Below are 24,085 nucleotides of genomic sequence, written 5' to 3' on the forward strand. Positions count from 1 at the left end.
ACAATAAAACCTACTTAGCAAAAGTTAAACTGGATTCGATTGAACAACATTGAGAAAACACCACAATTTGCTTTAGAACAGACACTTTAATAAATAATCACAACAAAATATCATTTTCATTGACCTGAACAATATATTCCTCCTTCTAAACATAGAAAATAGGGGATTTATGTGGAAACAGAAGTAAGTTCCTGAGCATTGTCAGCTTAAACACAACACTTCCTCTTTTGCACTATTTTACATTTGTTTCTGTTTAAAGTAGATTTTTTTATGTTTGTGACCCATTAAAGTGATGAGAGTCCATCGTAATTGGAGAACCTGAATAAGAGAATGTTCTGAATAACTTAATTAAACAACCTTTCTATCTAAAATGACAAAAACATAATTAGAAAAGAAAAAAATGTTTGGTGGGTTAGCATGCAGTCCAGCTTGTTCTTAAATTCCCTTCTCATTACTGTAAAGAATGTTGTTCTGCTTAGCAAGTAGATAGCAATCAAAAACGGTCATAAGTTTGTGACTTATTTACATAAGCATGCACTAGGGCTGAAAATTCTTCTGTAAAAGTCAAGTGAAACTATAATTTTCGTGTTCCTTATTGTGATTTAATTCAGTTTTTTATTGAGAATTTTCAGTTTTGTCTCACAATTTTCTCTATAACAACTAATGATTTGAAGCAGTGATGTAAAAGACAACTTCCCCCAGCTTTGCATATCACTTAAACATATTTTTGACTTACTGTCAAATTTATTTGTTGATTTTCTCATCAGGAAAGAGAAAATGAAACTCTTCTTTTTATGTCAATGTTTAGCTGAACCCCTTCTCTTATTCATCTGCACTCAACCCTCTGTCCCTCCATCCCCGATCCGTCCACCTCTTCCTCCCAAAGCGGAAACCAAATCCTCCTTTCTCACGGCTGACAGCTTGGAGTCCTCCGGCGATGGAGGTCAGAGCATCGTTTCTCTTCCACCCCTCCTCGCCTTCATCTTCTTGATAATGCAAACTATCCAGAGAGTTTTCTCCAGGGAAGGGGGCGACCGGCTTGTCCATGAGGTTCCCTCTTTGTGCCCTCAGCAGGACCTCTTCTACCCAGGGTTTGTCACTCTCTCCCTCTTCTTCAAAGCTGGCTCTGCCCTCTATAGGCTCCAAAATGACCGACTGGAGGTCTTCAGGCCAACCTTCTAAAGGTTCGGAGTCTCTGGGGTCCTCCAGAGTCACTTGGAGATGATGCAGGGCAGACTCCAGCTGGGGTCTGTCCACTGTGGGCAGGAGAGGGGTGGGGGGTAAGGGATTCGTGTCCACCGTTGTCAGTAAGAAGAGAAGAGCGAAGAAGAGGAAGGTGAGCTGTAAGCCTCCAAGATGGAGAGAAGTCCTCATCTGGAAACACAGACGAACAATCAGAATCTTATTTTAAAAAATATTGTCTTTTAAAGCTGGGGTGTCAAACTCAATCGCACAATCCAAAGCACATCGAACAGGATAAACATTTATTGAACACGCTGAAATTACTTTTTTAAAACTTTAAAACCATAACAATTTAACAGTATTATGAACTAGAAATATAGCATTACTTGCGGTAATGCTAGTGTGAATGCTGTACACTGAATTTGGTGAAGATATTAACACTGATAGCTGGAAACGCTGAAGTTGATATCCAGCTAAAATATTAGCTAAATGCAAAATTAACCTAAAGAACTAAAGAAAATACTTAGGTAAATAGCCAGCATGTAGGTGAAAAGAAATTAGCTAAACCTCAAAATATCCTTAAAAAACAGAAAAATGCCTAAATTAGCCAAAATCGCTAGCGTGTAAATACAAACCTAACTCCAACACTACCTAAAATACTTTAAAAAATTAGCCTAAATTAGCCAAAACAGCTAGCCTGTAGCTGAAAAATTAGCTAAACTCCCAAATAGCTTAAAAAATCTCAATAACTGCCAAAAAAGTCCAAAAAGCTAACAGAATGCCAATTTTTAAAACTTTAAAACAGTAACTTTTAAAATTAATTATTAAAAATAAAAACTAGGAATAATATTCCAGAATAAATCAACTTAAACCTTAAATAACTTCTATTATTTTACTTTCCGCAAAAATATATTTTGTCAAAATTAGAAGTTAGAAATGGGCGCAGTATAACATTGGGCCATTAAAACAATAAAATAAAATGATCTGGAGGGCCGGGTAGAATTACCAGGAGGGCCTTGACTTTGACACATGCGTTTTAAAGTGAGAAATACGTGAGTTGTGAACTAATCTAGCATAAAATCGTGAAAAATTAAAAGGACAAGAGAAAAACAGAGAGGAGTGCTAAATGAGTGAAATAAGAAAAGAAAGAATAAGATGAAAAAATATGACTAATGCCACTAGATTACATAAAAACACCAACAATTAACAATCAGAAATTTGGATTTGTTTGCAGGTAAATTAAAAAAATGCTCTTTAGGGAGTTTTTTTTTTCAAGGTGATGCTAAATTAATCAAAGTCCTGGATGAAATCGTTTGCAAAATATGGCGTGAAAATGTAAAAAAAAAAAAAAATCTTGACAAAAATTATACTCGATGAGAAGACTCAGCGCAGACAAAATTGTTGGAGGTTAACTTTGGGGCACAGAGATGGTAGCATCATGGTTTGGGTTCACTTTAGTTGCAGCTTTTATACCTGGAGCACCTTGAATCTTTTCATGCATCAAAAAGCATTTTGAGCTACAATACATAACACACAATGGGCTGCTGAAATCAATAGGTTTAAATCCAATCCTAAAAAAGAAAAAAAAAAAACAAGTTTTTGGTAGATTTAGCCTTTATGGAGGTCGTTAATAAATAAATAAAGAAATAAATATGCGGGTTTTTTTTTTTTCTATTGGAGCTACGTTTCCATTTCATAGTTTAAATAAGTCAAGTAAATAAGATGCAATAAATAAAGGCGTTTTGTGCAGAATTTCTAAGAAAAATAGAAGAAAAACAACTATACACATTACTTTATGTACAGAATTAAAAATAGAATAGAATAATGTAAATTAACTTGTTGTGATAGCTCCAAAAAACAGCAGAAAGATAAAAAATAATACTAAAAATACTCTTAATTGTGACAATAATTATTGTTGTTAGTTATTTTTGAATTATATTTTAGTGTTATATAGTCTTATTATCAAACAATGAATTATAAATCAAAAACATTTTGAAAATTGAAGGAAGGACAACTCAAATATTAAGACAATTTTCACATTTTTTAAGGAAAAACATGCAAAAAAAAGGAGATTCCAGTAAATCCTCTTAAATTGTTCTTACCTTGAGCTCTTGTCAGAAGACGTCTTTCTTCCCAGACATTTGCATGTTCTGATTTTTATAAAAACTCCTCATGTTTCCGCTCTACCCCGCCATCGCCTATTGGTCCGGCGGCCGTCTGACGCACAAATAGATTTCCACCCCAGTCAATAACCTTCATTCTTTCACCTGAGAAACATCAGGGTCCTTCAGGGGGGGTTTTACAGCACGGCTGTTCATTAAGATGTTTGCGAGGAGAGACTCTCTGGGAGAGAGGCGCGTTTCTTTTATTATTTCAAAATAAATAAAGATTGTATCACTGGGAAAACACTGACGCTTGTCGAAGAATTTGGTAATCATCTCATAAAAACGATAAACAAATGATGCCGCCTCCGGAATCAACATACCATCAATTATGCTCCGCGAAATGAGCAGCAACACACCAGGCCCTTTATTACAAATATTTTATTATTTCCTGTGTTTCTAATAATACATAAACAAACAAAATGCTTAGATTTGTTTGGACGAGGGGATTGTTATAGTTTGAGTCATTTCAGGAAATTGAACTCATATTTAAAATAGAACGCAATGGCTTAAAAACACGTCGGAGTAACAAATGTTTTACTAAAGCAGATAAAAAAATAAGTAAAGGAAGAAAACGTCACGGTAGCAAATGTATAAATAATTTATTACTTAAATAATGTGCATTCCACTCATATTACGCTTGAGGATAGATCATTAGAAAATATAGTCCTAAAAGTTTACGTGCTTTATTTACTTTTCTTTTAACTATGAAATAAACAGAAATAAAAAAAATGTCTCTTGACAAACAAAGCGCTATCTTTGATGTTTTTTTTGCTGTTTTTTTACAATTAACTACCCTTTCTTACTAAGAGCTAAACAAATTTGTATGCAGGAAATGTTTAATTTAGATTTTTAAAGACCCACTCTGAGGATAATTTAGTTTTTGGTGTTTTTAACATATTCTCGTGGAATTTTTCTGATGATGAAGGACATAAATTAAGAAATTTATGTTTAAAATAGGATTTTTGAGTATTTCTTTTTTTAAATTATGGTGAATCAGGAGCAGACGTAAAAAATGCCATTTGAAAATAAGTTTATTTCTAGCTTAGTGACACAACTCGAATAAATTTCTGATGAGCTACTGTCGGTTTGCAGAAACTATGTCCTAGAATCCGACAGGGATTTTTGATTTTTGGCTAATTATGGCATAATTTGATTAAAAGACCACTGGGAATGTTTTCAAAATAGCTCAAAACATGATCGGAGTGGGTCTTTAATCATTAATTTCATTAGTTTCTGCTTTAATTTCAACAGTAATGAAGTCTAAAAGCATCTGAACTATCACTCCTATCTATTTCCAATTCAAAGTTCCCCTGGAGATCAAGAGAAGAACATCCTGGTGCACTCTGGGAATTGTAGTCCATGGAGTTGGAGCTTTGGAGCAGCTGATGTGCTGACGGATTAACAACCTCTGATCTCTCGTTGACTGGAGCGGTAAGCAGGGACAGCTGCAGGTGGTCGATGGTGCTGGTGGGGAAGGGCTGGGTGTGGTCAGACATGGCGCAGGCCGGTGGAGAGGAGCTGGTTGCTACGGCAACAGTTGGGAAGGGCGTGGCAGGCGAGTGGACCTGAGGATACTCCGAGTTGAGGGAACGTCTGAGTTTGGCTCGAGCGTTTTGAAACCACACCTGAGAGAAAAATCATAGGGGGACGATGCTAAGATGTATACAACAAAGTTTCCTTAAAAGGCGCAACAAAACAAAAGATATGTAAAAAAGATGATACACAAAATTACTTATACATTAATAATAAGTAAATCAATCAAAGAGAGGGGACTAACAAAATTAGAAAACAAAATGTACAAAATCAAACATTTTAAGTTAAAATTTATTTAAAAAAAAAATAAAATTGACTAAACATGATTAAGAATTTATTAACTAAAAGTGTTCAAGCATACATTTTTTCTAATTATTTATTATTTTAATAAAAGCAAAGATAAAAAAAACATGTCAAATCAAATACTTTCTACAACTACTTAATGTAGCTTATACTACATTATACTGCTGTATTTTTGCCTGTTTCTATAGTATTAGTGAAGTTATTTAAACACAAATCCCCTCTCAACTACAATGACTTCTGCTGCTCTTGTTAGATGTTTCGGTGTATATATACCTGCAGGACTCTCTTTGGAAGACCAGTCTTGTGTGCCAGACAAGTCCAGTCTTTACCATCAGGATTGTGTTTCTGAGCAAAGTAGGACTCGAGCGCTCGCAGCTGCTCACGGCGAAAGCAGGTCCTGATGCGTTTGGTGCGTCTGCGGCTCCTTCCTCCTCCTTCTTTGTCATCCAGTCGTGGTTCTGGACTGCTGACGGAGTCTTCTCCTTCACCTGAAACATGGTGCTGCCCTGTTTCTGACAGGGAAGAAGAAGGCCTTCTATGATCGCCCACATCGAACTGCTTGAGCTTAATTCCGCGGCCGCATGTGGTAGGAGCTAGCAGCTAATGTTTTTAGCCTGATCGCTACACGGAGTGGTGCATGTGTTCATCTTACTCAGAATGTATGGCAGACACTGACAATGAGGAAAAAACATTGGTTACATGTCTACATTTCTGGGTTTATGAGATCATTCTGAGATTTTGGGGGCTGTGTTTTCTATGACAGCCGCTCCCACTGTGTTTCTGTATCTCTGTGTCTGAGTTTAATGGCTCACTGTTTCGCATTAATGAGAAAGGAGAAAAAGAAAAACAAAAATTAAACAAAAAAATTAAATGGAAAAACTTGCAAGCTTAATAAAATTATGTGGAGAAAAAAAGCAGAGTAAACAATACTAAATCAAAATTCAAAATAAAAATTAAACTATTTTATTGTCTCATAATGGTTGATCCAATTTATGACCAAGGTATTCCGTTTTAATTTAAATTATCTTCCTTTTCTTTAAATCTTCTGCATGACTTCAAACTAACTTTCTGCACCTAAACAAAGGTCAATTTATTTGTAGAGCACCATCTATGGGGAGAAAAAAGAATTACAGGGATAATAAAACAATATTAGGGATAATCAATATAAATGAGGCCAGTTTGGCATATGTAATTCGCCCACTAAACTACTGTATGTGCCACATTTATGCATTCATTTAGGTTATTAGCAAACCTAGATTAATGTTTGATATTTAAGTAATCAAGTCAGTTGCTCAAATATAAAGGTGAAAATTCCCACGTAATTTAGACCTTGGAAAGCTAATCCTTCTGGGTAATTCTTCTGTTTGGGTCAATAAAATTTAGAGAAAATGTCAATTTATGTCTGAATTTCACACATTTTTCCTCACTTATTTCTTATTTATTTACCTTTTCTTTTATTTTAAGTTTTGTTTCAATATAACATGAGGTAAATAAGTTAGTGTGACATGAATATTTAAATATACTGCTATAGTTGAAAGGTTAAAGGTCAAATGGTGCAGGAAACACACAGTTCTTGTGTCACACGTGTACTCTCACCTTCTGTTAGACTCAGTCTCATCGAGGGGTCGTGATGAGGCATGTTGCCCCCCTCATCCTGATAATGGGACTCACAGTACAGGTTTGTCCCCTGCATGCAGTACAGGTTCCCCGGCAACAATTTAACATCACATTCCTGCAAAACACATCACAACATTTGTATTTTTTGGGGGGGTGTTTTGAAACAAACTTAAAAATTTGGGCTAACCTGGCAGGAGAAACATTGAGGGTGAAAGGTCAGATCGCCTGACCTCATGACCAAAGCGGAGGGTGGGATTGGCTGGAAGCAGCGAGCACACTGACCCCCTCCAAACATCCTGACAGACGGCAGAGACAACAGAAACGTCAGGGATGCGTCGTGTGGATTTAAAGGCTGTGTTTGGACGGCTGCTTCCACCTGCAGTAATCCTGCTGGCAGTAGATGTTTCCGTCTCTCCAGTACAGGGAGGAGTGCGTCTGCAGCTCGCAGTGACACAGGCTGCAGCGCAGGCACACGCTGTGCCACACCCGTCCTGCAGCCAACAGGAAGAAGCGATCGCACACCTGCTCCGCACAACCGGCGCACACCATGGGGTCCTGGACGGACACGGCGAACGGCGCCTGAGAGACCATCATAGACTTATTATGTAACGGTGATTGTTACCAAAATGTTATTTTATGGATTCATTTAGCAGGTGTGAACTTAAACATTTTAATCCTGATATAATATATTTTTGAAAAAATAAAATAAAATAAAGGTGATTATTTAATCATGTTTTAAGAATATTTTTATTTATAACAGTTTTATAGAATAGGATTTGTTTATGTGTACATTGAAATTGTATCTGATATGTCATATATTGTCTAATTCTAAAAGAAAGTGATGCTTTTGTGTGACGATGATGTAAGAATTTAAATAAAATGTTAGGGATAATCAGTCCCCTTTGACTGATTATTATAATTTACTTCAATATTTTATTAAACCTGTAAAACAAACTTTTTTTTTTTTTTTTAGAAAAACACAAAACAGAATGATTAGAAGTTACTATAAATTAGATTTGTTGTAAAAGTATTGTCGGTCATGCTTATAATAAGAGATTAGTGTCTTTATTTTTTTTTTTTTTACTTATTTTGTACTTTTATTTCTTTCTTCATAACATATTTTCTAAATATATTTGAAATAGCAACTTCTTGACCCAACTTTGACTGCTTTTTCTCTTTATTTTTTAAAATTTTACTTGAATTTTCCTATTTTGTTTTTTATTTTTTTATTATTTTTCATTTATAACCCCTATTGTTTGCTGCTACCGAAATGAAAATAAATGTTTAAATTGTCAAATTTACTCTAAAAGTCCAGGAGAAAGTTACTCTTGGCATCTCCAACTTTCAAATTTTAACTTTTTATTTTTTTTACTTTTAGACCATTATATTAAAAAAAAAAAAAAAACATTCATTTCTAATTAATTTAACATTTTATATCGATTTGGCTTTTCAGAGGATTTATTATTCCCGATACTTTTGTATTTTTGCTCTAATTTTGTGAAGTTAAACAGTTTGAATAAAGTTGTGAAAGCAGATTAACAGGTGTAATAACATTTTACTCATAAAAGTCTGTAAATGTTTGTAAATGGGTGCACTTCTAAATGTTTAAGCACATTATTATTACGTTTTGTCCAGCATCAGTGTCCTCCAGCGCTGCTGCGGCGTCTCCTAGCTCCTCCCCCTCCTCGCTCAGGTTGCTGCTGTTCAGCAGCTCCTCCAGGACTCCATCGTCTGGAGACATCATTGTCCTGAGAAGACAGAGACATAATTACCGTCATCTCCACAGTCACGAGGCTCTCAGCGGGATTCATATTAACGTCTTTAATATTTCGATAATTAAACAAATCGCTTTTTAAATGTAAAATTTGCCCATTTGTCACTTATTGTTGATAATTGAAAAATATTAATAAATCAAATCTATTATTTTTTTGGTTTATTCTAGTAACACAATAATTGATGAAAGGTTCACTTTTAATCTGAATTTATTACAAAAACATATTAAAGCTATAAACAAGTCATGATTAAAACTTCATATTTGGACAATTTAAAGAGTAAATATATGACATTTTTAATTTAAAAAATACTTAACTTCTTGCACATCTTAAATTTAGAATATATTTAATTCCATTTTAGAATTTTATCCTACTTCATTTTTCCATTAATAATCAAAATTGTCATTTTGTTATCAAAATGTTTGATCTAATGTGATTTTTGTTACACAATCCATAAATTCAAATGATCAAAAAGGTCTGATTCTATTCTCTAAATTAGCTTAATTCATTAAAAAAAACAGTTTACCTTTCTTATAAATTAGAATAATTTATACAGACATCTAAAATCATTTGTTTAACTTTTTTAAACAATTGTCTTTTTTAAATTTCAATTTTTGCTCATTCTAACCCAGTCTAGCAATACTGGGGATTGAGTCTTTAATTAAGCAATAAATAGAGGAAAATATAAACTTTTAAGCCATTTTAATGCATAAATAAAAATACAGAATAAATACAGATAAATAAATATATTTATCACCTGTGCAGGTAAAGAAATCTCATCTTACCGATCTTGTCGTAGGACGTTTCCACTGAGCGTGCTCCGTAGGAGCCGATCCAGTCAAGTTTCTTTTTCTTACTTCTTAAGATATTTGTATTTGTAATTTAACCTCTAAGCTTCACCCAAACTCTCTCCTTCTTTTCTCCGATCGATCAGTTTTTTGGATCACTTTCCCTTGAAGTGAAAACCACTTCATCCTCATCCAATCTCCTTCACTGCATCTGATCTGAAAGGCCGTCCCAGGTGGCACACCTGTAAACAAGAGGCTCAGGTGGCCTGGGGAGCAGGTGGGATCGCTGTGATTGGCTGTGCTGAACAGGTGGGAGGGGGAGGTGTAAGTTGCACCCCAGGGGCCAATTAAAAAAAAAAACACAGAAGGTGTTTAAAAATACTTCTGGGATCAGAGGATCAGCGACTGAAGGCTATTTTTCTACAACAAAATCTAACGGAGCGGAATTAGAGGTGTGACTCGATGAGACATCAGGTGTGCAGGGAGGAAGGAAAGTGTTTAAATCGAGTCCACAATAGATGCAAGAACAGAGCACAAAAGCATTTGAGAGTCTAAAACCAGAAAATACAAATTTACAGGATTGAAAACATGAAAAAATGTTGTTTTAAGATGTTAGAAAGTGGAATAAAACTGCAAGTGTGAGTTTTTTTAACTTTGTAAATATATATGTTTGACATTAATGTAACATCAGCACCTCTTACAGCTACTTTTAAGGTCAGCCCCTTCTTATTCTATGGAAATAGTGGACAAAAAAGTCACTTTTGCATTTTTGCCATCTGTTAAGGCAGTTTTTAAATCAGAACACAATATTTTAGATAATTAATAATTACCTTATGAAAGTTAAAGCCAATTGTACTGTCAGAAATATTAGTTTAATAGCTTAAAAAAAATTTCAATTAAAATTAGCACCAAAAAAAAAAAAAAAATTAAAAAATCACTTCACATTTAGTTGGTTTTTCGTTTTTTCTGGCTTTTTTTCCTCATTTTTTGTGAAATAATGACTTGAAGGAAATAAATTGTGAAACACCAGTTTAAACTTTAGTTTAAAGACCTGAATTGTTTAAGTTTTATGAATTTATCACTCTGTCAGGTGTTAAATTAAGGCTTCTAACATGTAATAACTGTGCTATGACTAAGGGAAAAAAATACTCTCCATTAAAGATAATAAACTTATGCAAACTCCTTAATTGATTTCATACCAAGCTAACATGTATTTTAAGATATACATCATATTATGCATTACTAAAAAAACATAAATGTACTTTACCATTTCCAAACTACCTCCAGTGTTACAAGTAAAATTACTATTTGAGTCTTAATTGGATCTTTTGAAGCATCTCATAGCTTTTATTTTGAAATCTTAAACCTAACTAACTGATCATATTTGTTTTTTTTTCTGGGAATGATGTGAGGATAAACTTTTTTATTTTCGTCTCTTTTATTGTTCTTTTTCCGCTTTTTTTTTTAGTTCTCACAAGAAAAATATCTTCAAAAACTGACAAACTAATTTAAGCAATTATTTAAAAAAATCAAATAAAGGTATGTTTTCCTTTCTGTTTCAAACAATAAAATTTTTGAATAAAAAATATATTTTTATCTTGAAAGGTGCTATATAAATAAATATTATTCTAGTTAAATAAAATATTTTCTTGGTTTGAAGGACTTTCAGGATATAATGTTAGTTGATATTCAACCAGGATCAACTCTTTACCTTTAACTTTAAATTCTTTTATTGTATTTTTTTGAAGGTCCCATACATACAATTGAAATAAAACACTGATAACTGGTAACTGAGGGAACATATAAAGAAAGACAGTTGGTGAGGAAACCCCTGCAGGTGCAAACTCGGACCTGAAAGCATCATTTACCTGGTTGTTGGAGCAGCACAGTGTGGTGCCTCACAGTACAGAAGGGGGCGCTGCTGAGCTCTACAGCAGAGTAAAGTTAATGCTCGTCTCCTCTAAGTCTTAAATATAGTTTGACTTACAGAAACTTTAAGAAAAAAAGCAGAAAATGCAGTTTTGGATATTTGTTTTCTACATTTTTTTGCCTTTTGGTTCAATTATCGACACAAATGTCTGAGATGTTGAAATAACAGGAGATATGATAAAAAATATGAATTGCTGTTGTTATAAAATATCTATTACATATTTTAAAAAGAAAAATGTCTGACAGAGAAGATTAAGCAAAAGATTTTTAGATAAAGTACATCAGAGCTGCCGAAATTTAAACTCCACATTTTGCAAAAGAGAAATAATCTGCACAATAATACACTATAACTGACTTTATACATATGAAAAAACCCCAAAACTCTTCATCTCTCCTCATTTGATCTCCTCTTTAAAATCTGTTTGTGTGCATACGGATGGACACTCCGCTGTCTAAGCGAGTGTTTAGCAGTTCATTGTTGTCCTCAGCTTCATTTTGTGGCTGGAGGTCTGAAGGCCGCCGGTCTCATCTTCATCTCAGTGAACTGGATGGAATGGTCCGTTCCTTTCCACGAGGTCCAGATGATGCCCTGACACCGAGACTCACATTTAGATCATCAAACTGAAATAAATCCTAAATAGAATGAACTAACAGAATTTCTATTAATTTTCAGAAAAGCTTCCTGTCAAACTTAATTAAACCCATAAGTGAATTAAGGGGTTTAAACTTTCATGCTGATGTGATGGGGTCACCTGGTGTTTGAAGTCGAAGCCGTAGAGGCCGTTCAGGTTGGCTTCGTGGCAGTTCTTGTACCACCAGCCTCCTCTGTAGGACATGGGGCAGCTGGTGATGAAGGTCGGCGGGTAGCGATCTTTGGTGGAGAATCTTTGACCGTTGTGGTAACTCATAGAGTCACCTGAAGTTAAAAGCATCGCAAAGTTTTGTTAGTTTAGATTTCGACGAGTTTCCAACGACGACCTGAATCATCCGGTTTCACCTGCTGTGCCGCTGTATCCCTCCACCTTTAGCGGGTAGCTCCGCTTGGCCACCTCGAACGTGGAGTACTTTGCAAACACAGACTCGCCTCCGTCCCTCAGGTCCACACGGAGGATCATCTTGGCCATCGTTGACAGGTTGTGGATTTTTTCAAGACCTGAAAACATTCAACCTCATCAATAAAATAATAAGAACGTTTGGGCTTTTCTGTAAGATTTAAACCTGAATCTCAGTGTTTTTGCTTTAATTTTATGTCACTTCATTTAAATTCTTCAAAAACCGCTTTAATAATTTTGTACAAGATAGTAATGTCTTTTATTAACTGAAACCAAGCAAGTATTCCTTCATTTTTATGTGGTTTTATGCTACAATTTTATACTTTAAAGTTTCTTTTTTTTTTGTTTGTGATCCACTCAAGATTAAATATTAAAAGAGAAAAGAAAGGAATTTCACTGATCATATATCATTAATACGGTGGCCCTAAAGTGCCAATCCCATCAACAAATCACTCAATCAAATCAGTGCAAAAATCTATTAAAGATTTTAACAATTAAAAAAGTACAATACAATTAATTAAAAAAACCAAAACAAACAAAAAAAAAAAAAATTATTTTTCAGAGTTTTCCTTGAAGTGTGGTAGACCCGAACGAGCAATCACACAACTTTTGCAGTGGGCGTGGCCAAAACCTTAATATACCTTATGTGAAGACATTGGCAATTACTTCAGATTAAAAGGTGAACAATAGTAATTATTCAATCAGTGACATCACGTAATGCCTACCTTTTCTTTCTCCTTTCTTTTTTTTTAATTTATTTATTGTTTTTTTTACATTTTTTTAACATTTAAACTTGATTTCTGGAAATTACTTTTGTCCCAAATGTCACTTTTTAAAATTTTGCTTCATTAACTTTTGAAATTTTGTTTTGATATCTGAAATTAAATGTTTTGTTTTGTTTTTTTTTTAAGTTGTGATCTTTCATGTGTTTGAGTGATTTGTTGATGTAAAATGTACTTCAAGGCCACCATACATTACACCCATGTATTATTTACACAGAAAATAAGACTAAAATTTAATGACAGACTGTTATGTGGATTTATTTGAAGTGATTTTTTTATTTAAAAAAATTAAATATTATGAAACAAATATTTATATATATATATATATTTGATAAATTGTAGTGAAGCTAAAACTTTTAGGCTAAATTTATTTAACTTTAGGATAGTTTAAGAGTGATTGATTTTCTACTAAAAGTAAAAAAAAAAATTTACTACTTCATTAAACTTGCTTAAACTGCTACCTTTTGAAATATACAAAATATATTGGAAATAATACCTAAAAGCTCACAAACCTTTATAATTTTAGTTTTTATGATTATAATTACAGTTATTCTTCCTTACCGAGCCAGAACTCTCTACTCAGATCTCCAAATCCTTTCACGTAGTCCTTCCAGCCTCTGTAGAAATCCTCTGAACCATCTTTTCTCCTCTGGAAGACCTTCACAGGAAACACACCCAGAGACGGATTGACAGTTTTGACACTATGAACACTCCGTAATCAACCTTAGGGACAAATGTGACTCTCAGAGAAGGAACTTTACAATCCAGCCTCCGCCATCTGTCTCCATGTCGCAGTAAACCATCATCGGCGTTCCGAGCTTCCCCTGAGGGAAGATCTCCACCTCTCCTGAAGTGCGGATGCCGTTCAGCAACTCCTGTGTACAGTCGGTGGGGAAGGGGAACCTCAGGGTGCCTGAAGGTGTGGATCGATGGAGGACCGTGAGAGAAACTCAAACCATGACGATGTTGTCAGAAGAAAACAGACGTACCGGTCTTGAACTTGGTGGAGATGGAGGGTCTGTGTTCTCCTCTTATTGCGATTAGCTCTACTGAGTACAGAGCGCCCGGATGTAGCCGGGTCAGGTTGTACTGGGTCACTGAGCCGTGCACAATCACCTCCTATCATGAATATTACAGAAGTTTAGTGAAGACAAAATATTGAATGAATATATATCTCAAATTTTAGATATTAATAGACAGAACTGATGGAATAAAACACAATTCACACCTTTATGTCCTGCCCTTCAGTCTGATAGGTCAGTAAGTAGCTCTGCACAGGGTTTGATGGTGGTTTCCATGACAACGTCGCCGTGCGAGGGGTCACGTTGTTGGCAAGGAGGTCTCGTGGTCCATCAGCATCCCTCCCTGAACCCACTAAAGAACGGTCACCCTCAAAAAATATTATCATTTTAAAATTCTTAACACAAATTTGACTTTTACATTTATGTATTTTTATATGCTCATTATTTTACATAAACTGTCTACAAAAAAGTGCTTTATCCCTTTAACTACCAAAAAATAAAGATAAAAAATAATATTTTTTTTCTGTTGCTTATTCCCCCTGAAGGGACATCAAAATTTAAAAATAAAAAATTGAACTGATTTTTTTTTCTAAAAATACACAGAGGTTCTGTAAAAGTTACTATCTGGTGTGCACTACTTACTATACAGAAATTATTATTATTTTTTTTTGGAACTTCAATTTTTAGAAATAAAAATGTCCTGGGTAATAACTGGTGCGCACCACATAGTGACTAGAAAAAAAAAGTAAAAAAAAAATGAAGTAAAAAGAAACAAAAAATTTGGTTATTATTTGGTGCAGTTGGTAACCAGAAAATATATTTTTTTTTACATCAGTTTTGAAAAAAAATGTTTTTTTTTTTTTTTTTTTATTCAAATGTGTTTTTACTTCAATGTCCCTTTAGGGCTTCCGTACCTTGGAGAGTAATGTACACAATCAATATTTTTAAAAACATGTTTTCTAAATGTGCCCCAACATTTGGCTGATCAGATGGTTAAAGGGTGATCCTCCTGACTACCAGAGAAACCTTTTGTCCGTTTTTAAAGAACCCAAAGTGAAGCATGATCCTGTGTGTTAGTGCGGACCACTGGTGGTGGTGAAGCTGGCGGTGGCTGCAGAACTCTCCAGGCTGCCCAGCTGGCTGGTTATGGTGACAGTGTAGGTGGTGGATTCCTGCAGAGCGCTGAGCTGCTGCTCTGCAGCATTTCCAGAAACCATGACTCGCACCGGAGAATCTGCACAAAACAGCAAGAAATTACACTTCACACACAATAAACAACCATTTAACTAAATGGTAAAAGATTCTACTCGCATCAAATCTGAAGACTTACATACATGTTCATACAAACTGAAATTATTCATACTAATTTACTATTTTATAGTTGTGGATTACTTGGTTAAAAAAGATTGATGTCGTGAAAATGTACTAAAATTTTGACATTTCACTTATTTTGGCAGATATTTGACACCTTTTTCTTAGAAAATCACATTTTATTGTATCTGTTTGATATAAAGATGTCTCAACAATTTCTTCCAATACTTTTTTTTCTAAGTGTTTTCTTTGAAACAAATTACTGCTTTATGCTACTAGGTTCTGCACTGGAGAAACTCAATTGTACCAAGTATATTTTAATATATTTCTCTGATATTTTTGTGTTAACCCTTGACACAAAACACAAAGATTCCACTAAAAAAATATACATTCAGTCTTAGAGGACAAATATTAATGTCACTGTATCTCCACAAGAGTTTCAGATATTGAATAAATGCAGGAAAGACATTAAAAATGGTCAATCCATTAAAAAAGTCCAAACAACTGTAAGTGGCAATATGATAAGTAGACGTAAGGGAGTTACCAAGATTCATTAATATATATATATATTTTTTACCCATAATTGATCGTTTTCAGGTAATTATTTTTGTTTGTAGAAGTTGAAGTTTGGATTGAATTTGAAAATGTGGTTACAATTCAAAGCCATTTTTTAACTTTCAAAATTGTCATTAATAGTTATATTTCTATTAATAATGTCACATTTGAAGAAAAATAAATGAAATAAAAAGTAAGATTATGATTTTTGTCAATATAGAATGAGTTATTTGGGGATATTGCATCTCAATGCTTGACTTTGTTTCCAATTATGTAAACATTTTTTTTTCTTTCAGTGTGATGCTACATTAAGTGAAGTCCTGGTTTAAATGGTATGTTGCAAACTAGCAACTTTCAAAGAATAAAACGAATATTCTCTAAAAAAATCATTTGATGTCTCTAAATCTTTGCGTCTTACATGAAGTATAATAAATGAATTGACTAAAATGAGGTAAATATGTGTTCAGTTGTAGAGTTTAGCAGTTTGACACAACAAATGCAGCTAAATATACACATGTAAAGACAGATGAATACAAAGAATTTCATAATTGGGAAGTTGCTTCATATGCTTTGACTAACATTTCGTTTTGCCAATATTGTGAGTTTCCTTACAGAAACAGATGTGTTTTGCTGCTGGAAAGGCAGTTCAGAGGGTTCGCCGCTCACCTGTTTCTGAGCCATAAACAATGGCGTACTTGTTGACGGCAGCAAGGGCTGGACGCCATAACAACAAGGCTGTGGAGTCGGTGACATTTATGGCACGCAGGTCTGTGGGGGGGTCCGGAACTGAGAGGTGCAAAAGTTATGAGAGATGAAAATCATCAGGCAGGAGAAGAGAAACAGAATCCACTGATTCATCCAAACATAAAACGCAGCCAGGAAGAAAATCCTCTGAGGAAAGTGAATTATTCTACGGTTCCTTCCAGAACCAGCACCTGCTACAAGAGTGAAGGAAAACTCCAGAACATTTCTAATTATTCATGCTTTGTTTTTTCTGAACTCTTTGGAGAGATGTTAAACTCACGGGTCATGACAGAATCTCTGATGGGGTCGCTCTCGTCTAAGCCAAGAGTGGAGATGATGGTGACCTCATAGGTGGATCCGGGGGAGAGTCGAGATAGGGCAAGGGAGGAGTCACCTGAGTCCAATGTCACTGAGACCGGCTCACCTATCAGGAACACTTCAGTGAGTGTTAAGATACAAACACACAAGGCATGTGATTTAAAAATGGGTTCTTGAACATGGATTTAGCTCATGGAGTTCACACTGGAAAAGCAGGGAGGGGCTACTTCTTTTTCTCCTTTTCTACTGTTCACTAGCGCATGTCCACCTCCTCGGATAGGGTTGGTGCAAAATGTTGAAGCAATGCAAATCTCATGAATCTTGCTCCAGGCTTTTTTTTTTATTCCAGTTGGAAAGAAGCCATAATTAATACACCTCCACGATCAATTTTCAAGAGGTTGGCACATTTGTGAAATAAAAGGGACTTCTTCCAAACGTCACTGCCAAATCTGAGTCCCTAATTGGTTAAAGTTCAACCTGGTTTAACTTTTAATTTTAACATTCAATGTTTAACACTCAATTTTGTATGTAGAGCCAGAAAACCTTTTTAAAGACTTGTGTTGCTAAATGTGTAGCAACAAGCCCTGAACGCAAGTTTACATAAAGTTTTATTGAAAGTAGCTGCTTGAATATTCATTGTCAACGGCCGTGTAAATGTAACTTTGCAGAGAAAATGGCTGCTGGAGTGGAGATAAATCTGAAACAAAGGCTTTAGTCATAAAATATTAGGATTTTTCCTCAAAAAAATTCTGTCATTTTTTTGCAGCTTTATGAACTAAAAGGTTTAAATAAAACTCAAGTCTGACTTTTTAAAAGTTCCATTTAAATTAGTCTGCTTTTAATCATGCATACAGCGTATGTTAAAACAAAAAAAAACATTTATTCTTTTATTCTACATAGATAAGAGACTTTTCCAAATGCCCTCGACTTCTAGAGCAGAACTAATCATTCTGTGTTCAAAATATTACATAAATTAATTAAAAAATAATAACCTAATCAATTAAAACATTTTTTGGTGAAAAATTGAGTTTGAGTAAAAAAAAAAAATCAAAAACCTCATCTTAACTAAAAGTGAAATATAAAAGAAGAAGGAGTGTGTTGAAAGAAGAAGTCATTTTTATTTAAAATACCAAACAGACATTGATTGCTTATTTAAATAAAGCATGCATTGCTTCCTCTGACTCATTTGTGCTCATGTATTGTATGGACATGAATAGCAGAGTCTGGCATCTGATGACTCCAGCTGCTTCATATAATATCTTTATATCAAAAAATAAGAAACAGATTCCACAGACAAATGGGATTAGAAGTTATTCAAGTCATTTGTCATTAAAATTTGAATTACTTTTTTACGAACACCAAACTTTTATGGTTAAAAATGCTTCTTACCCTCATCTGCGTGAGTATAAGTGACTTTAAACCCACTAACAGAACTCCTGGGTTTGGTCCACGACACCGTCAGAGAGTTTTCCGTCACCTTACTGAAGGCTATGTTGGTTGGAGGCTCTGGGCCTGCAGGATGAGCACAACGGAAGAGCTAAATAAAAGCAAGAAAACGTGGAATTCAGGAGAACCTATTGCCTAACATGAGACATAAGATGGAAAAACATCAGAATGAAAAGAGAAAGTCAAGACATTTAATCAAAAGAGGACTAATAACGTGAACTTCTTTAAGAAAAAACAAAGTACATTTGACAAAGAGTACCAAAATGGCCACTGGAAGAATGAAAAGTATATTACTATTTATTCATTCAGACAAATAGTGCTCCTGCGAGTCGATATGTATATATGTACAGTGCAAACATATATACAGTATACAAGTTATATACGGACATACAGTGGAAAAATTAAATGCAGATGATGGGTCCTGGGCAGCAACAGAAGGAAAGATGACAACTTTCAGTCATACCTGAAAATAAAAGTGTGGCAGAAATAAATGATGACAAAACAAAGGAGGACAAACAGACAAGTTCAAAGGATATTAGACATGAATAAACAGAGACCATTCAGATATTCAATAGGCAGGATACTGTAAATGAAGTGAGCTCAAGTGTTTGGATGAAAAATACACAAAACTGTTTGACAAATCATAAAGAAAACTGACACTTTTGTTTCATGGATGACTTTAGCCAAGTTTTGCATTTAGAACGGGGAAGACAAGACCAAACATAAAGTGACCAGCTGTGGTCTTACCCTGGACAGGTGAGAGATGAGATGAGTGTCAGTGAAGCTGGCTGTTAGCTTACCCTGAATGAGAGAAGACCAAAGCAGCACAAAATGAGAGGTGTTATGCTGTTAGTGTTGCTTTTGATGCCAACTCAGTTGTCTCATTCAGCAGGACTGAGCATTTGAAAAACTGGGTTTGGGTTTAGAGTTTGATTCTCTGGACAAAAACGTTTATGCTAAACGTATGCACAACATCCGAAACTGTGGGAGTACCTCAGGGCTCCATACTAGAGTCTCTACCAAACCTTTTTCTTTAGACAAAGCCATTCCAGTTTAGCCAAAATGTATGTGTTTAAAAGTTTAAAAGTCTCAAATGCAGGACGCACCAAAGATAACAGGTGACTAGAGACACTTTGGCACAATTGCAAGCAAAGGAAAACAAGAAATTACAGAATAAAGTTATGATAAACTTTCTGCTATACAAACTTTATAACCTTTTTCCGTGGCTTGCAATTTTTTCTCTGAAATACTTCCAACCTCCTTCAAGTATAATAGAATCCCAACTATGATTGACACATTAATCAAAATAACCCTAATAAACTTGTCAGTGTGTCTGCTACAGGAACGTGAGCAATAAATCCTGTGTAACTCTGCTTTAACCCTTAAACACTGGAGATGTCGCCTAAATGGACGTACCGCAACTCTACGACCATTCATATGATCAATGTGAATCAGCTAATTCTGATGTTGTATTCACTCTGGACTCGAATCACGCCGCAGGGGTGTCAAGCTTCAATGTTAAGTCAATGTACAGATGTAATCTAAGATCCTACGGAGTGATTTGTGTGGCAGACGCAGCGGCAATCAGGGACTCAGCTTTGGGCATGTGACATTTTTAGTTACTTGATCAACAGGTTGAAAATGAAAATCCAATTTGGATGCTCGATGCGAGGATTTTCGTCCTGAAATTTTATCAATTTTCTTAACCTGCTGGGGCTGTGGGGTTGCCATAGACTGTCCTGGCTACTGTGGGGCGAAGGAAGGATACATCTTAGACAGGTCGCCAGCCTGTCGCAGAGCAGAACTGGAGCAATTGAGCATGCTACGCTAGCCAGCCGCCCGGTGGACAGCGCACTCTGTAGAGCTCTCAGACTCATCTAAACCCAAGCTACTCGCTAAACATTATCCATGTTTTCCATGATGAGGCAACAAATTAAGTCCAGAAAACAGCTGGCAGCTGCTCCTCTGTCAATGTGTGAAGGGAATTTCAGGGCAAGTGACGAGCAATAAATTTAACACGCGACTAAAGAGAGGTGGCAGATGCAAATTTGGTACACAAATCGCGTCCAGTATAAATGTAGCTTGATGCAAAGAATGGCAACTTTTCATAGCATAAAGACTTGCATTTTGACCCCAAAACTGCTTTTCTCTGCTTCAGAATCAACTGGTTAAAGAGTTACGGTAGTCGAAATAATGTCTATGTTGGAGCTAAGGGTCCAGAATTAAAGGGTTAACTGTAAATTATGTATAGAAGATGCATAAACATCCACCTGACTTTTTTTGGCTATGGGAATTTATTGTAACAAAAGACTTTTCTAAAGACTGAAGTGTTAATTCACACCTGAGGTTTGACATCAAATAAATACATTAAAAAAAGGACAATATTTTTGAATGTGGTGATGAAGAACACAACACAATTTGTGAACATAAATAGCAATGACATTATTTTTTAATGTGTGCATTGACTGTTGGACTGAAAACACACAAAAGCACACACAAAACAAAAATGGATCACATAACAGTAAACACGAAGCACGTGGGACGACAATTCTGGTATTGTGACTTTAAAGCATCCATTTTTTCAAGAGGGTCTGGACTCTTGAAATTGAAATGCAGCAAGCATTGAAAAAGAATACTTTCAGTCACACTCAAGACAGGTGATTATTAGTTAACAAGACAACATTATGTTATGATCATTTAAACATGAAGTGCAGGGAAGATGAAAGGCACTGGCAGGACTTTTATGCTGAAAAAAATTGGATGGGGGCTGAAGAATGAGAGCGAAGGGCCAATTATTCCTGGGTAAAACTTGGCTGAGTAATCCTACAACATTGCCCTAAATGATAACATCTACCGTTACAGTGGCTGGTACCTGTACTGATGACAAGCTTGTGCAGACTGGACAGAAGGCCGGAACCCATTCCTAGCAAGGTCACGGTGTATTCAGTCTGTGAAGGCAGATCCTTGAACTGGTGCAATCGAGCGGATCCAGGCAGCACCGTTCTACTTTCTGTTGGTTTGGCTCCATTGCTGCTCAGGATTTTTGTCACTTGACCAATGTTGTTGTCATCTACAATAAGTCCATTTTTGGGTTCTTGAGTCGAAGGATCTTCCTTCCTTGGTGATTGTTCCGCTTTTTCAGCCTCTGTTGAGCTCACAACAAATTCTTCATACTTCCCCTCTGGGGCATCCCATGTGACCGTGAATCCATCTGAGGTTCGGTTTGTCGCTCTGACAAACTCCAGAGGTTCTCCAGCTGAAGTGGAATCTTCTCTCCTTTCAGATTCAGTGTCAAGTACAGTTTTTGCTGAGTCATTTGTTGGATGAGAGGCGATACCTTTGTATTTCTCACCAACTCCTCTGCCAGTGTTGGATATCTCTTCGTGGACATAAGACTCAGAAGTTTTTTCGGTATCAATCAGTGCATCGTCTTCCCTTCCTGCTTCATGAGTTTTTGCTCTAGTGTTTGTGCTGTCCCTGTCTATCTGAACATTGTCAAAAGTTGGAACTATGTCTTTTTCTCCTGACTGAGTCTTTTGGGATCCATAGGTGTTAAGACTCTGCTCCCCTGCTTGGTTGTCAGGAGTGCTATGCTTTCCCAGCTCACTATCTTGTCTTCCGGTAACGGTCCTGCTACTGCTTGGTATTTTGGTTGGTAGAAACCTGGGCAAAGGTCGTCTGTTTAGAGAAACTCTCATGTTTGTTCTGTTTTGTGGGCGATTAAAGTTAGGAGGGCGGGATAAAGGGACACCATTTCCTCTTGTGGTGTGATTAAATGCAGTTGAAAAGTCGGGTTTCCTTGTTCCAACTTTCCTGTCCTCTCTTGATGGCTCAGGGTCATAGGGTGAGGGATCTTTGGGGTTAGAAGTCTCTTGGGGAGATGAAACTCTAGTGCTTGTAGATGGTTGATTCTGACTTCTTGTGAAAGACTGATTGGGTTGAATTCTCCTTGGTGGTGGACGGTGAACAGGAAACCTTCTCCTTTCTGTCGGGGTATGTTCAGATCCAGAAGATCCAAGTCTTGCTGTTAAACCTTTGTTTGTCATCGTATTCTTCGCCAGTGAATCCAATTCAACTGGTGGAGAGGATGAGGGCAATGATTCTTCTTTTGTTTGGTTCAACCTAGAGTCCTGGGGAGCTCTTAGTATTTGTTGGGTTTTTTTTGGAGGTATCCTGAAGTTTCTAGGTGGGTGACGGTTGTACCCACGATGAGGAATGCGGCGCTGGGGTGTAAAAGCCCCTCCTTCTGAGGCTGGTACTTTTCTATTTTCAGGGGACACAGGGGCAGTTGCAGTTTTGGTTTGGGCGACACTCATCTCATCGCTCCCAGTCGAATTAAATTCATCTGAGTTGGAGGAGGATAATGATGGTGGTAATGATGACAGGGATAATGGTGAGGAAGGGGAAGATGATTGAGATGAAGATGATAAAAGTAAATTAGTTTGTGATGCAGATTTAGTATTTACTGAGTCCAATGATGGTTGTGAATAGGATACAGAAGACAACGAAGAAAATGGCTTCATTCCACCGATAATCTGCTTGCTCACTGTTTCTGCATCAGCTGAGAGGTTCAGTGGTTTGGATAAATGAACAGATATAGTAGTGATATTCATTCTGTCAAAAGTATTTCTAATTAGTTGGTGTAAAGCATCTGGAGTAGTGTCTTGGTCACTTCCTGTTTGTAGGGAGGCAGACTTCAGATCTGTGGTTGTTGAGTTTTCTCTTAGCCCCTCCCCATTCTCTCTACACCCACTGAGCTTGTCCTTCAGGGGTAATCTGAGGTGTTTCACCGTCATCCTATTTACACACTTCTTCTCTTGGTTTTGGAAGACCCCTGTGTCATTTCTAACCTCAGCAATGGCACTTTGTGGCTGTACATTTGGGCCAAGCGGAGACCTTGGTTCCTCTGGTTTTTGACGTTCTGATTCATTTGCAGGAATTACGGCTGGGTGTGTGCCATCCCTCCAGCCAGGAATTGGTGGATCCAAACTTTTGTCTCCATCAGAGTCTTTGACCCTGGCAAAACCTGGTTTAACATGTTCTGGTGGCTTTATCGGATGTCCAGAGACAACTTTTTGCCCTCCAGGCACACCTCTTGTGCCATTGTAACGAAACCGATTTGGAAACCGTGGCCTTAAAACCGTAGGCTGTGCAAGATCTTTGGGTCGGGTGACGTTTCTTGTCAGAATTTGACTAGGTAAAGGCTTTGTTCTGGCTATCACAGTGGAGGAATAAAGTAAGTTTGGGTCACTGGAACCTTTGACTCTCACGGAATCAGCTTCATCCCTTTCTTTAGATTTAGTCTGCTGGTCAAAAACCTGCTCCTTAGAAGACGGATTCAGTTCCTGGTCCATGCTCCTAACATCTTCTTCAGCTGCTTGAGAGACCTGCAAGGCCAAAGCCTCTCTTGTCATCCCGGGTATTGTCTTGCCTATAAATGGATCAGGCATTAATGATCAATTTTAATCATGAAGATATTGTATCTAGAAGAAGAAAAAATAAGTTTAAATGCCCATCACCTTAAGGAAACTAGAAAAAGTAATGTTTCGGTTAGTGAGGGACAATA

The 24,085-nt window shown here is 36.2% G+C and overlaps 4 protein-coding genes across 7 annotated transcripts in view; all 4 read right to left on the reverse strand.

Annotated features, from left to right (window-relative positions):
- Window positions 1-66: 66 nt before the first annotated feature.
- On the reverse strand, window positions 67-1,414 carry LOC112162663 (pyroglutamylated RFamide peptide). Its single transcript, XM_024298509.2, has one exon. It carries the CDS (start codon window positions 1,372-1,374, stop codon window positions 823-825), a length of 552 nt encoding a protein of 183 aa, XP_024154277.1. The 5' UTR covers window positions 1,375-1,414; the 3' UTR covers window positions 67-822.
- A 2,695-nt stretch (window positions 1,415-4,109) lies between these two features.
- On the reverse strand, window positions 4,110-6,005 carry LOC118599397 (LIM/homeobox protein ttx-3-like). The gene is made up of 3 exons (XM_036214360.1): window positions 5,996-6,005; window positions 5,457-5,776; window positions 4,110-4,972 (listed from the first exon to the last, which is right to left on the reverse strand). Exons 1-3 carry the CDS (start codon window positions 6,003-6,005, stop codon window positions 4,592-4,594), a joined length of 711 nt encoding a protein of 236 aa, XP_036070253.1. The 3' UTR covers window positions 4,110-4,591.
- Window positions 6,006-6,467: 462 nt separating this feature from the next.
- Window positions 6,468-8,072, reverse strand: LOC112162439 (LIM/homeobox protein Lhx9). The gene is made up of 3 exons (XM_024298226.2): window positions 7,177-8,072; window positions 6,988-7,096; window positions 6,468-6,915 (listed from the first exon to the last, which is right to left on the reverse strand). Exons 1-3 carry the CDS (start codon window positions 7,392-7,394, stop codon window positions 6,730-6,732), a joined length of 513 nt encoding a protein of 170 aa, XP_024153994.2. The 5' UTR covers window positions 7,395-8,072; the 3' UTR covers window positions 6,468-6,729.
- Window positions 8,073-11,299: 3,227 nt separating this feature from the next.
- LOC112162673 (tenascin-X) overlaps window positions 11,300-24,085 on the reverse strand; it is a 32,568-nt gene continuing 19,782 nt past the window's right edge. Inside the window, exons 8-19 of one of the 4 annotated variants that reach the window (XM_024298539.2) lie at window positions 21,392-23,950; window positions 18,463-18,585; window positions 17,036-17,179; window positions 16,678-16,797; window positions 15,230-15,379; window positions 14,352-14,497; window positions 14,113-14,242; window positions 13,885-14,036; window positions 13,685-13,781; window positions 12,287-12,442; window positions 12,042-12,205; window positions 11,300-11,878 (exon numbers count right to left, since the gene is read on the reverse strand). In XM_024298539.2, the coding sequence (XP_024154307.1) occupies window positions 11,780-11,878; window positions 12,042-12,205; window positions 12,287-12,442; window positions 13,685-13,781; window positions 13,885-14,036; window positions 14,113-14,242; window positions 14,352-14,497; window positions 15,230-15,379; window positions 16,678-16,797; window positions 17,036-17,179; window positions 18,463-18,585; window positions 21,392-23,950 (4,040 nt within the window). In that variant the 3' untranslated portion in view covers window positions 11,300-11,779. Of the gene's footprint in view, window positions 11,879-12,041; window positions 12,206-12,286; window positions 12,443-13,684; window positions 13,782-13,884; window positions 14,037-14,112; window positions 14,243-14,351; window positions 14,498-15,229; window positions 15,380-16,677; window positions 16,798-17,035; window positions 17,192-18,462; window positions 18,586-21,391; window positions 23,951-24,085 lie in introns of all 4 variants that reach the window. The other 3 variants (XM_024298538.2, XM_024298537.2, XM_024298540.2) reach the window with 3 other exon arrangements.

Source organism: Oryzias melastigma, linkage group LG11 (genome assembly GCF_002922805.2).
Source record: "Oryzias melastigma strain HK-1 linkage group LG11, ASM292280v2, whole genome shotgun sequence".
Lineage (NCBI taxonomy): Eukaryota > Metazoa > Chordata > Actinopteri > Beloniformes > Adrianichthyidae > Oryzias > Oryzias melastigma.

Bases quoted from the DNA above. Each gene is read 5' to 3' on its own strand.
- LOC112162663 (XM_024298509.2), bottom strand. From the start codon at position 1,374: ATGAGGACTTCTCTCCATCTTGGAGGCTTACAGCTCACCTTCCTCTTC.
- LOC118599397 (XM_036214360.1), bottom strand. The intron at 4,973-5,456 runs GTATATATACAC...TTTTTCTCTCAG, and splicing joins TTCCAAAGAGAGTCCTGCAG to GTGTGGTTTCAAAACGCTCG.
- LOC112162439 (XM_024298226.2), bottom strand. From the start codon at position 7,394: ATGATGGTCTCTCAGGCGCCGTTCGCCGTGTCCGTCCAGGACCCCATG. The intron at 7,097-7,176 runs GTGGAAGCAGCC...GCCGTCTGTCAG, and splicing joins TGCCAGCAGGATTACTGCAG to GATGTTTGGAGGGGGTCAGT. The intron at 6,916-6,987 runs GTTAGCCCAAAT...TGTGTTTTGCAG, and splicing joins CTCAATGTTTCTCCTGCCAG to GAATGTGATGTTAAATTGTT.